This window comes from Penaeus chinensis, chromosome 42 (assembly GCF_019202785.1).
Source record: "Penaeus chinensis breed Huanghai No. 1 chromosome 42, ASM1920278v2, whole genome shotgun sequence".
NCBI classification, from domain to species: Eukaryota; Metazoa; Arthropoda; class Malacostraca; order Decapoda; family Penaeidae; genus Penaeus; species Penaeus chinensis.
Genome location: NC_061860.1, coordinates 17,751,719 through 17,765,870, shown reverse-complemented (window position 1 = coordinate 17,765,870; position 14,152 = coordinate 17,751,719). Strand labels below are relative to the sequence as shown.

The following is a 14,152-nucleotide window of genomic DNA, read 5'->3' as shown; positions in this document are numbered from 1 at the left end:
ACTAAAGGAAAATCCATCTAGAAAATTGCATATATGAGCACTGCATTTTCAGTGAAGCATGCATTGTCAATGGCAAAATTTTGCATGTAATTAGAGTGGAAAGGTATGCCTACGGACAGAATATTTGATGTAGACATTTCTTGGTAGGATAGTATAATGTTTAAATAACTAGCCTTTTGAAATTGACCTCAAAACATTATTTGCTAGTATTACTTACATTATTTTTTTCTAATATGATTCTGCATACCATAACTGCAATACTGTCTGTGTATGTTCCTTAACCAGGAAATTAATAAATGTTTAAAAAATACAATTTCTTTCAATAGATGATATCCCCAAAAAATTACCTGTCTTTTCCTTTGGTTTAAGACAAAATATCAAGTATAAAGCATAATTTACAATTTTCTTCCTTTCTTTGGGATGATGACTATATACAAGTGATATCAAATTGAAATTGGTCAGAACTCCGTGTTTTGCCATTTTTTAGATTTTTGTTTGTATCCTTTAGGTATGATCTATAAGCTCAAAAGGATTCTGAATTCTAAAATGACATTATAAAAATGATTAACCTATCAGATTTTCACATTATAATTTTTTGTGTGTACTAATATTATTGGCATAGCTACTTCCAAGACATAAAATGAGACCATTCTCATCTTCATCATTCAAAAATTGAGATATAAGCAGAGGCAAGACAGCCTACTTGGCACCTCAAATATACTAAAAATTTTCAGAAAAAAGCTGGTCAGATGATTGACTGAACTGATACCTAAACATTTCTCCACTTAATAAAAATGGTTATGTTCATGCCCTTACCCTTGTTTAAATTTGAATTATTCATGAATAACAGTTTGGATACAGAAAAATATACTATATGCATTGTTACCTTTTATGTAAAAACTGATTACTGTATTATCCGATATAAGACAATACTGTGTGGGAAAATTTCTTTTGGACCCCCCCAATTCATTGCTCATTGTTGTTGTAGGGGGCTTAGGAGACAAGAGATTGAGGCCCAGTGTTGGGGATCACCCCCACCTTGGACCTCAGCTGTCATCTCAATTTTGCATGGTCATTTCTCCTCCCCCTTTCCTTTCCTTCTTCATCCTCTTCTTCCTAATTGATTACTCGTTTTGACCTTCTTCTCTACATAATGCTACATGACCTTTGATGTCTAGTACATTTATTTGTTCTAGCTAATAACAACAATTCTGGGAATCCACAAGCACGACCTTATGAATCGAAAAAACTTCCTTACCCAGGAGCTTCACCCCAAGCATCCACCCTATCACTGTATTTTGAACTGTTGATGCAGCTAAAAATTTGAAATAAATGAATAATAATTTATTTTGAATCAAAGAAATAGAAGCAAGTTTTCACTTATTGATAATTACTCCTTACAGTCTTTTACAACAAAACTAATAAAAAATTACTTATTTTAATCAGAATCATAACATTTCCAAGGGAAAAGAAACCACTACACATTTTCATGAAGATATTTTTTATTATTGTGTATATATAATTTCTGTACAATGTGGAAGTTGGCACAAGGCCACTGGATTCTGGGCCATCATCTGCCCTTATTCCAGTTACCTATGATAGACCCTCTAGAAACCAGAGGAGACAAAGACATCGGTAAGAGAAGGTATAAACTTAAGGGGTATTCAGGAAGATTTGGGTTCAAAATTTTATCCCATGGGAGTCTGCTACAGCAGGTGAAGAAGGCCGGCAGCTTGAGGTAAGCTGAGACTGACACACCTCGGGCGGTCTTTTAGGGAAGAAGACTAGGAGACCAGACGCAGACAGTGACAGCTCAGTAATTATATTTTAAAGATTACACAATTTGGACGCTCAGGCAAGAGTGGTTGGTTTATATAAAGAATTAAATCAAACAGGCTGAAATAGGGGAAAACTACTGATTTCTTTTTAACAAATGCAAATTAGAATGAGGGGAGGGTGGACAAAGAGGCTGCCAGGGATACAAAATATAATTTATATATGAAGACCCGCATTAATTGGCTCTTCTTGAAATAGAAAAACAATATTAGCAACAATTCTCTCATGCATTTACAAGAATAGCACATAAAACACTAATGAAAGTAAGACATTAGCTACACAAAACCTACACAAAAAAAAAACAAGAATTATAATACAAGTATATGTTTACATAATCGATAAACCGAAGAAAAGAAAAGCTGCTGATGTGACTGCCTTTGGAATACATAATGGAGTGAAGCTTATATTTCTGAAACAAACAGGAACATGTTTCATCTAGCCACAACATTTACACTATTTCATACTGCAAGGTATGCAATATCTAAGGTCATGGCTTCAATAAAATGTTATATTCATTACAGCTTTTTGGATTACATGTATTCATTTAATTCATGCAAGTCAACCTCTTTATATACTGAAAAATATTAACTGCAGTTACCAAAAGATGTACTTAATCCCTCAGAGAATAAATATATATATAAATGTATATATATGTATATGTTCAAAATTTTGTAGATTTACATAGGACCCAGAAAAGTCGCCCACACTTTTTTGTATATAATCGCTACTGAAGCATCAAGCAGATGGAAAAGACAAATACATACTTACTGCTGAGGTCTATACCATAATTCAGTTCTCTTTGTCTTGATGCTTATGTGTTGACTTCTCATTTTAGTGTAAGTACCTAACTTGAAACGTTTTCAAAGGTACATCCATAACAAATTGACAGTGATTAGTTGAAATAAAATTCTCATCAGTAAGACATACTGTACGAAAACAGATGACAACAATTTAACTATTTTAACTTCACTAATGATGGCAGAAAGAAGAAAAGTGCTCAGATATAACTGATACATCTTTTTACTGAGACCAAACCTAAAGATCTTTCTTTAATAATAACTACTAGCGCCACTCATTAAGAAAAACAGAAAGAGCATTTGCACTGTTTCAATACCTCCCCAGTCAATTACCAACACCAGAAGTTTCTAGAATGTTGGGATGTATTTACAATTCAGCAATAGAATATTTGCAACTGACATCTTTTACCAGTCCATAAATTGGAGGGGAAAAAAAAAAAAAAAAAAAAAAAAAAAAATATATATACCAATTCTTGATTTCATAGTCATAAACTCAAATAGTAAGTTTATAGGTAAGGACAAAATAATATTCATTTGTTTGTAATAAATAATTGATACATTTACAATATCTAGCAATATTTATAATAAATAATACATAGTCTAAATCAATCTCTCATAAACAACAAAAAACAAATTACAAGAGATACTCCTTCACACTCGCAAAATCAGACATCTGGGTTTCATAAGAGACGTAACTACACAGCTCACATAACTCCTAGCTCTTGTCTGAATATTGAACTGCAGTATCATCAAATCTTTGTAAATATCATAATACAAGATATAAAGGTCTGGTCTCAATATTAATATTCCCTTTGAAAAAGATTTTCAAAGCATGGTTGGAAGTACTAGAACCCCTCAAAGTACGAAGTTTGTGGCATAATATAATAATATGGATGGATCTATTTTACATAAAATGAAATCTGGCAGGCAGGTTAATGTGCTCTTAGCTTTTTACATATAAAATTCTTTCTTCCAGCTGATTACAATTCTTTTTTTTTTTTCTTCTTCAAGACCCATAATTGCACATAGAAACATTAGAGATACTAGTCAAAGAAAAGCAAGGAAAATTTTCTTATGCACATTATCAAACACTTTAAAACATAAAAATAAATTGTTACAGTAAAAATGGTAAAAAACTCCTGCCCATCCTACAGCCACAAGGCTCTAGGGACAGTGTTAACATCTTTACAAAAAATACAAAAAAACATATTCAATGTACAATATACACTTTTACACATTTGGTTTCATAACTAACTGGTCAAAACATAAAGTCAATACCACCAAGTACTTAAGCTACTTGTTTTTTTTTCCTAAACAAACAGAAAAGCAGTCAGCATTGACCAAATAAAATACTTGTTTCTTATCTGTAATTAAGTCGATATAGGCCACTGACAGAGTAAACTCCATCATGCTTAAACACTGACTATCAATGCTGATGCTTGGTGATACTGCTGGTGTAACTGGATGACCTTTAGTTACTGGTACCATGTAAATGTGAGAGCAGGTTTCTTATGGGGGCAACCCATGCCAACTTTCTGGCTATGACCAATAGCTGCAAGCCTTACTAGCTATCTGCATATGCTAGAAATATACATGGTCAAGCTAGTTAGTTGAATGCCAACAGTAACTAGGTTCAAGCTGATTCTGGGCACCTCTCCATTACTGTCCAATGACCAGCCCACATTGTAGCACCATTGGAAGAAACCATCATTTTGCTCACCACAATACATGTAACAAGGAATTTCCCTAATGCTAAAATCAAAGGTACTTTACATCAATAGGGACATTAAGAAATATAATTTCATATTCAAATGGAAATATTATACTAATGACTTCTTAAGTCATGACGACTGCCTTTACCAGTTTGACTGGAGGCATGCAGTAAAGGTCGGTGAGAAGGCCGTCCCCCTCGACACCGCCACTTCATCAGCACCGGCATATCACCATTGTTCTAACATAGCCCAACCATAATTAAGGGTTCTGTGAACCATGGCAACATTCATTAAGTAACAATCTTACATATATAATAACACTAAGCCTCCTTTCAGGTGCAAGTGGGGTAATGCTTAACAAGACAGGTGGCCACTAGCGTCGCAGTCGTCATTGTCGTGTACTCAAGTGGGTTGAGTCTGACCTCTTTGGTGGAGGAGGGGGAGGCTTTTTCCTTCCAGGCATAGTCTGTGAGAGTCTGTTCAGGTCCTCAGCATGAGGGGGGGGTGAAGGTTGCAAGGTATGGCTGGCAATTGGTCTTGGCATATCTACCGTATCTGCACTGGGTTGGGGAGGTGAGCCATGAGGAGAAAGATTTTCATATAGGCTGCCATAATGTTCCTGGATCCAGGCTCCTACATTACGTTCTGTTTCACTAGGAAGTACAGGATCTCTAAATCCTAAAACTTCATGGGGCATTTTATCAAAGTCTTTACACTTTTGTGCTACTTGCCATTTTTTCTGCATAACTCTTTGTAAGCTGGTTAGGAAAGATCTTGGGGGAGTGATCTTATTTCCTGGACTGTCTAAACGGCCTGGATTTGAGAGTCTTGTTGATTCAGACCGTCTTGGAAGGGGAGGTTTTGTCGTTGGAGATTCAGGCGCTGGTGGAATATCCTGAACATCATCTACGAAGGTAATCCTCTTAACTTTCTTCTGTGGACTCCTTTGTGGCTGTGCATAAACAGGCTGGTGTGGTGGAGGTGAAGGTGGAGGTGGTGGCAATGGGGATTCAGGATGCCAACCATTTTTGTGAGGGGGTACATTTGTGTTTGATGGAACATGAGCACTGTGAGCACGTAATTCAGCTAAATATGGAGGTGAAGCATAAGTGGCAGACTCACTTGAGTCACGACGTGGTTTGGGTGCAACAGCTGGAGGTGTGACAGCCTGATATACAGGTGAGCCAGCTGACTGATAAACAGGTGAACCAGCAGTTTGGTAAACTGGAGAACCTGGACCTCTAGTTTTATTTGGTTTGGGAGTGGTAGGAGGTGGTAAGGGAAGGCCATGAGGTGGTGGTGGTGGTGCTCCAGGTTCTTGTGAAGTTAGTAAAACTGCATGTGGAGGTGGGGGTGGTGCTGCACCTGCATTTGGTGGACTAGATGGCTTAGGTGGACTAGGAGGTGGTGGAGGTGGCAGAGAGGTAATGCTAGCCATCATGAGATCTTCTGGATTTATAGGTGGCAGAGAAGCTTCATCAGGAGGAGGTGGAAGAGAATTAAGGCTGAGTGTGGATGCCAGCAATTCAGGGGGAGGCGGTGGTAATAATTCCATGGCACAAGGTTCTGTTAGTTCAGGTGGGGGAGGTGGAAGGGGTAAGCTGTCCATCTCTTCTTCCTGAGGCACAGGACTTCCCATGCTAGTATTCAGTATGCTACTAGATGAACTGCTGTTTACACTGCTACGTGACTGAGTAGCTGAATTTCGTCTCCGTAAAGTATTCACTTCCTCTGTGAGAGAGCGTCTCAAACTCTGCCGTCCAGCTGTGCCTCTGTTTGACGCTGTGTCCACTACATCCTCACCATCAACTTCTTTAACCAGTAATCTTGTTGTGGTGGTCAAGGGTAGCTTTGGATTGCTGGATGGTTTCCTCTTAATGGTTCCCTGAGGAAACTCGGACTCAAACCCGTGTTCACCTGTGGGTGTGCCAGCTGATGATCTTTCACTTAAACAACCACTTGAGCTACTCGAAGATCCACTCTTGAGACTATCCTGGCGCCAGACTGGTGGTCGACCAAGAGTATTGACTGGTGTGTCTTGTGAAGAGGATCCAGTAGAGGAATGGGCATCTTCTCCTCCTTCATCACCATCAACAACACTTGGGGTAAGACTTGGGGCCAAGCAAGAATCTAAAGACTGGGACTCTGAGGAAGGAGTTGTGGCCTGTGATGGGCCTTGTGAGCTTCCCCCAACACCACTCTGGCCTGCCATTGATGCAATGCTGAAGGACCTAGAGGAGGCGAGCATGTCAATATCTTCTTGTGCAATGTCTTCCATGAGAGATCGGTAGTTATCCAGTAATCTTCTTCCACTCTGAAAAAAATAGTTTCTTATTAGACAATGACCTTCAAAAACAAAAGAAAATGTTCATCAGTAGACTACCAGTTACAACAACATTAATATATATATATATATATATATATATATATATATAAAGAGTAAAAAGAAGTCTAAAAAGAAAAAAGGGAAAAAATATATAATTTCTACTTTCCCAGTTTCTTAATGACATCAAATACTCTTGTCTAAAAAAATAAATCCTAATATTTATTCTGAATGACCAATACAATGGCCTGAAGAACAACAGGCACCAGTGAAATTAAGTACATTTACAAATCATCTTTTCCATACCTTTGCAATTCTTATGCCCATCACCCACTGAGCCAATGTACGGGGATCCTCAGCAGAAAGGTACTTTATGTACTTGCTGCTCTTTGCTTGTAGATGTGGATGCTTGATGGCAAAACACCAGTCACTTGGAGCTTTGTACTTTTTCTTCCATCCAACACCATAATAAACCTAAAGAAATAGATATTGTTGGTATAATTCTCTTGCTGACATGATACTTTTACTTATCTTTCAGAAGGTGGAATTCTATTCATGTTTTAAATCAGTCTCTTTGGCAGACACAAAATAAAAAAATAATAATGATAAATAAAATAGACTAAAACTGATGTAATGAAACTTATCCTAAGAATTACATTATTTCAGTAAACACCTTTCAGAATTAAGATTTCAAACTCTACAAAGCCATATCCTAAATATTATTTTTAAACCTGGTTAACCCATTGCAGACAGGCATGCCATGCCATGCCCACTGTGAGTTTACTTGTTTAATTGTTTTTACACATAGATGGCTACACTTGTACTAAGTCACCAATGAGACAATTATGAGTACTGCCTGTCTCACCCATTCAACCTTTTCTTTAATTTTCTAAAATATTTCATGTTACCTTATTTTGCTATTACTAATGTTTATAACATTATAGTAATTATAAATTTTAAGAATAACACCATCGATATTCACAGCACTAGTAAGAAAATACATATTCCCACCAATTCAAGAAAAGGTGATATCAGGTAAGGCAGAGCCATCTATGTGTAAAGACATTTCCCCCAAAAATATAAAAAATGAGCACAGAATTTTCCCCATTTTTTATTCATTTTCCCGGCGCCAATGGGTTAATGTCATATTACTCATAAAGTTACTTTATCTTTGGCAGTACCAAGTCTTTGACATCCATGAATTATGTAAATGCCCATAGTAACTCACCTGATTCACTTCCAGTGTTGTAAGGCAGACAAGATCTTTTGAAGATCTAGAAGACTTTCCCTTTGGGCAGTAGTAAAGCCCCGAAGCACGGAGGACAAAATAGTATTTCTTCCAGACCTTCTTCCCTTCTGACTTCAAGAACAATGGCCCTTCTACTTCTGGAACACCTACACCAGTGCTTGAGAAGAATTCCTGAAAAGAAGAGGCCAGGTTTCATTTTCAAAATCCACTTCTAGTAAATATAAACTTTCCCTTATGTCTGAACAGCATGAAGTATTTCACCTTAAGGATTCTTACGAATGAAAGAAGCTTCAAACAGAACCATCAACTTCTCTCCTTACCTCAATCAGGGTATTCCTTCCATCATCATCCATATCAGAGTGCTTCTGCGATGATGATCCAATGAGGATATACTGCTCAGGCCTCAAAAATAAATCATATTTATCAGGCCTTTCTAGAAAGAGCAACTTATTCTTACTATCTCTAGTCCACAGCAAGAGGTTTTCTACCAACATCTCATCGTCCTCATAAATTCGTTCTGCAGAAAAGAGGGGGAGGTGGAATTACACTCAAGACAAATCATACTCAGTGGTTATTCAAGAGAAATGGTAGCTACAAGCATACATGATGAATATTATAACACAAATTATCATTTCTGTATTTATAAAAAACAAGACTTTAACTGACAGTTACATCTTGAGCACTTACCCATATAAAGGTCAGGTATATGTTCCACAACTGCCCACTTAGGATCCATCCGTACATGGTTCTTATCAGCTAACAGCCTTGTTACAAATGCTACTGTCATCTTCTCATCAACTAATAAAGACTTGGTTGAACCATCTGATGTAAAAGCTTTAATGAATAACTTTTTGACATTAGCTTCCTTGATTTTCTCCAAGGCCATCTTGATTTTCTCTGCTTTAAGTTTTGCTGCCTGTTCAACCTGTCATGTAGAAGTGGAATTATGTATTACCACACATTACTTATACATACGCCTTTCACACTTATACTTACATTTCTTTCTTTGCTATATTATTTTACAGTAACTCCAAACAAATATGTCCACTCATATATAAAATATAATGACAGAAATAACTTCCTTTTCTATCTTTGAAGTATCCACTTAAACACAAACAATCATTCCTTTCTGTCAAGAAGTTTGGACAGAGAGGCATTAGTCCACAAAGGTTCCACACAACTCACTAACCTCATTCAACCCACAATCCTTTAGTAGGTCAGCCAGTTGAGGTAGAGTCAGGAAAAGGGTCTGTTTTTTTTCACCACCACCATGCAAACCAAGCATCATGCAAAGGCAACAGGGGGAGAAATAAGAGAAACATACAGTATTAACACCTTTGCATTAGTATGATACTCTTATCTTATGACTTTTTGTGTCCTTTCTCTATTCTTAAAACTCTTTTTCAAGTAAACATCAGCCAATCAACCCAAAGCGATGCACTTAAAAACATTCACAGAGTAAAACATCCTTTATTTCTTACAACCTTTAAAGTGTAAATAGTCCCCCTCTTGCTTATTCATTCTTTTCTCTATTTAGTGGCAAAATATCCATGTTTAATCTGTGAATGTGAGAAGCACAAAAAATCAAGGAACAGAGTATTGCTTTCACCATGAAAATATGTTAATCTGGTTAGTAAAATACACCCCAAAACAGTAGGAAGGAAAGCCAAATACATGCAATAAAGTTCATTTGAAATCTTTTCACCAAAGACCTTCAATGAACTCACACACAAAAAAAATATATAAATATACATATATATTCTTCTCATCCCCACTAAATGAACCACTATATGCTAGTAGGTATTGAAACTATAGATATGTAGGCTGGTATCTTAACCTATTGATGAATGCACATCTGCAGTTTATGAATAAGTTGCAGTGTGATTTGTTTTTCAATTTCATCTTAACTACGGTGCTTCACATATATATCAAATGGTCAATTATTTTTGATCAACGAAGGATTTACACATGAAAGTTTAACTGTTCAGCTTATTGTCATACTTTTAAATCTCAGATATTACAAACTATATAACATGTGTGGATACACTGCACAGCAGCAAAATAAAGATACTTAGTTTACTGAACTTAACAAGTATCATTAAAGCCCTATAATATATTACATCATGTCAAGACTGGCAATAGGTAAATTAAATATTCAAATAATACCATATATCCCCAATATAAAACAGATTAGAAAAAGGGGGAAACCAACACCGCACCATCATGGGATTTACCTCATCACTTCTTATTTTAAAAACTAACCTTCTAATAGAGAAATTCAGAAGGTACCAAACAGGGAAATATAATAAAAAATTCACCTTGTGAATTTCTTTTCAACTTTATTTTCTAGCCACTGTTCCTGTTTTCAATATATTGTCAATATGCTAATAAACAACACATTTGATGAATAACTTAGATTCTGATTTAAAGTTTTGTCTTATATTCATACCAGACATAGAATGAAAACAAAAATACATTACATACAGAAGACTGAACTGTTACCAGTGAAAATAATTTAAAACTATCTTCAACCACCTAAACCAATTACACTGCATCTAATTCATATGAACACTATAAAACAATATCTTAACAGCCACCAGTTGCTATCCTATACTTTTTCTACTAACTCTCTAAGTCTAAAGTTGCACAACAATAACAAATACAACCCATGCATTAACTAACAGGAAGAATGGCTAAAGTAAATTGTAATAACTGTCATATTTCCTTTTCTTTCCTTTTAGCCAATGTCTACCTTAATCAATGGTTAGCAAAGTTAATATTCTTGAGAGGTTATTCAAGCTTTTGAGATGCCTACCTGTGAGGTATGTTTGCCTGCATCATGCCTTGAGCCAGCACTTCCAGAGGCACCACTTGAAGCAGAGCTCTCTGATGACAGCATAGAAACATTGTCACTAAATGCCGAGTCGTTGTCTGGGCTGTCAGTGCGTGCTGTAATTGAAGTTTTTAATTTGTAATAACATACAAACAAATATCTGTGAAACATCGCTGGAATGAAAAGGTTAGTACAAAATTTGCAGATTTTTTACTGTACATTTCTAAAGAGGAGTTCCTGCTGCTGTTTCACTGAAATAAGTACTTTCAAGATTATTTTATTTTATTTCACTTTCTCCCCATGTTAGAATAATGTATCTCTTCCAGATATGAAGGAAAACATTTACATAGATGATTCACAGGAAGTACTTTACAGATATCACAGGTTTCCAATTTATTTTACTAAATCAATAGTCAAATAAAAAATTTGTCAAAACTTCTCCAATTGTATCTTTTATCCTATGTTTCACAGAAAAAAGAAAAAAGAAAAAATCCCAAAAATATACCCCACCACACCCATAAAAAGGAGGGGAGGGAGTAAACACTACTACTAAATATGATACACTAACCTTGACACCTACCCATGGTGTTGGTAGTAACATCAACATCCACATTCAGAGGCTCAAATTTTTGTCTCGTGTTTCCAGAGTTGCTGCGAGAGTGACTGTGCCTCTGCTGCGACTGTGGGTGTAGCTGGGGCTGGGGCTGTTGCTGCTGCTGCTGTTGCTTGGGTTGCATTTTGTCTGAAAGGGACATAAGAAAAGTTTAAATAATTTTTCCATATCCACAGAAGACAGAGAAGGAGTGGGAAGAAGAAGAAGAAGAAGAAGAAGAAGAAGAAGATGAAGGAGAGAGAGATAGATAGATAGAGAGAGATAGATAGATAGATAGATAGAGAGAGAGAGAAATACCAAAATTTGATTTTGTTGCTCAGTTCTTTTATATCCACAAATGAAAATTCTTTCAAAACTCCCTTGCAATATACACAATACACTATTAAAGTGAGTGAAAAAAAATTATATAATGCAACCTTACACAACAAAAATATCTAGATCTGAAAAAAAAAGGACTAAACCATACCTGTTCCAGAGGTAGATCTGGGTGTGGTAGTGTTCAGGTTGGATGCAGATGTCGAGTTCTTGGCTGTGATCTCAAATTCAAACTGTGTCTCCAGTGCACAGAGTTCCCCAAGGATGGCATCCAGTTCCACGTCACCAGAATCTGCAAAAAAATAAATCCCAACACTTAAATATGGCTGAATAATTTGGTATAACAAAGGGAAGGGAAATCATGTTTATGGTGAAGGATCAAATAAAATTCCATCTTTTTCTATTTGATATAAGTATAATAGATACTATTATATATCAAATTCAAGAAGAAGAATAGGTAAAAGGGGTAACAGAAACAGGAGAAAAGGAGAAAAAGAAGAAAACTCTGTTTCCTCAGTGTCTCCAATCATGCCACGCCTACTGAGGATGTGTTGTTATGGACGAAGTTGGAAAAAAATACATGTATTATAGGCAAAATATATACTCTGCATATATGTCTATAAAATAATTCTAGAGCAAATAGAATAAAGAAAATTATTTTGAACATGTGGAAATTCAAAGTAAAAAATATAAAAAATAAGGAGCAAAAATAAAAAATACTGATTCAATCACAAGTCAACAGCAGTTATGAAAACTGTGTCAACAATGGTAGTGTTGAATAAATAAATTATAACTAAATAATAAACAATAAGAATCTTGATGAAGACTGAAAACAATAATATAGACTAATAATTATAATAATGCCAATTATAATATTATTATGAGTAATAAATCAGACTAACAATAATAATAATGTTGATAATTCTAATGATGATAATAATATTCATAATAATAACAATAACATTATCAACATTAATAATAATAACAACAATCATTACAATTCTTTTAATTATCATAACAACAACAATGATGATGATAATAACAATAAAATAATAATAATAATAATAATAATAATAATAATAATAATAGTAATAGTGTAAAAAAAAATAATAATAGTTACAATACAATAATATTATTATTATTATTAATAATAATAATAATAATAACAATAATAACAATAATAATAATAATAATAATAATAATAACAATAACAACTAACAATAATAATGACAACATTAACATAAAAATAACAATAATAACAATAACATGATGATGATGATAACAATAACAATAACAATAACAATAATAATAATAAAAATAACAATAACAATATAATAAAAATAACAATCACAATAATAATAATAATATTGTAACAACAAAAACAACAACAACAATAATAATAAAACTTTATAATAATATCAGCAACAACAACAATAATTACAATATGATAATGATGATGATTATGGGATGTGGTGATAATGATAGTGACGATGACAACAATGATAATAATAACCACAATAGTAGCTATTATTAGTGACAAAATTAAGAAAAATGTAATATTCATCACAATCATCACTATGATGATATAACACGGGATAGTCTCCTATGCAAAAACTCTTATTTCCGCAAAATTATTATGTTCCTCTTCCGTTATCCTTATAATGTTTCTTCCTCTCCATATGTCTCCCAGCGATGACGTTTGCCGCTCACGCATGTGATCCTACTACTTTTACGCACATTAATTACATTCATTCACTCCACTCGCAAAAACAGGCTGAGGGGTTTCCTTCCGGCTCTCTTGTGACGGCACGGAAACGACGTTTCACATTATGAATAAAAACATATCAATGATAATGAACTCATCAATAAACCCACGTGCCTTGGATCCTTGTCCATGGAGACGAGGTCCTGCCATGACTAAATTTTCGTGCGGCATAAAGCAACACGCATATCCGAGGCAGCGGACAGGCGCCGTGACGACATATCCCTAAAGAACTGGTGATTCATCTGTCACCCTGACATCCTTCCATTCCTTGGTCTAACCTTCTACTCCTTCTCCCTTTATTTTCCTTCCCTTCCCGTCCTCAATCTTCGTCTCTTCTTCTCACTTTATCATCCTTCCCCCTTTTCCCTTCTTCTCCTCCTCCTCTTCTTCCTCTTCTTCCTCTTCGCATCCTCTTCTCCTCGCCCCTCCCCCACCATACCCCTAGCAAAGGCCACAAAGGTTCATCCGGTACAAAGTTCAAGTGTACCAAAGGCCAAGCAGCCCCCCCGTTGGGTCATGTTCGGAGTCGTGGGAGGTGGAAAGGTGCAGGAACGCATGGGGCGATGACTTCAGTGTTTTTCTAACGATGTCATAAGAACCTACGTGGAAATACTTTCTGTCTGTAGCGGTAAATTGTTCAATGTAGTGTTAATATACTTTTTACTGCACTGTATTTTCCCAAGACTCTTCCTCAACGCCTATTTCAATC

General features: G+C 35.5%; 1 protein-coding gene across 5 annotated transcripts in view; it reads right to left on the bottom strand.

Annotated features, from left to right (window-relative positions):
* Positions 1-1,482: 1,482 nt before the first annotated feature.
* LOC125047763 (ras-associated and pleckstrin homology domains-containing protein 1-like) overlaps positions 1,483-14,152 on the bottom strand; it is a 159,137-nt gene continuing 146,467 nt past the window's right edge. For 3 of the 5 annotated variants that reach the window (XM_047646192.1, XM_047646197.1, XM_047646193.1), the window contains 9 exons: positions 11,830-11,970; positions 11,319-11,492; positions 10,733-10,866; positions 9,107-9,166; positions 8,605-8,842; positions 8,238-8,434; positions 7,897-8,088; positions 6,975-7,142; positions 1,483-6,659 (listed from right to left, as the gene is read on the bottom strand). In XM_047646192.1, the coding sequence (XP_047502148.1) occupies positions 4,734-6,659; positions 6,975-7,142; positions 7,897-8,088; positions 8,238-8,434; positions 8,605-8,842; positions 9,107-9,166; positions 10,733-10,866; positions 11,319-11,492; positions 11,830-11,970 (3,230 nt within the window). In that variant the 3' untranslated portion in view covers positions 1,483-4,733. The remainder of the gene's footprint in view (positions 6,660-6,974; positions 7,143-7,896; positions 8,089-8,237; positions 8,435-8,604; positions 8,843-9,106; positions 9,167-10,732; positions 10,867-11,318; positions 11,493-11,829; positions 11,971-14,152) is intronic. The other 2 variants (XM_047646195.1, XM_047646196.1) reach the window with 2 other exon arrangements.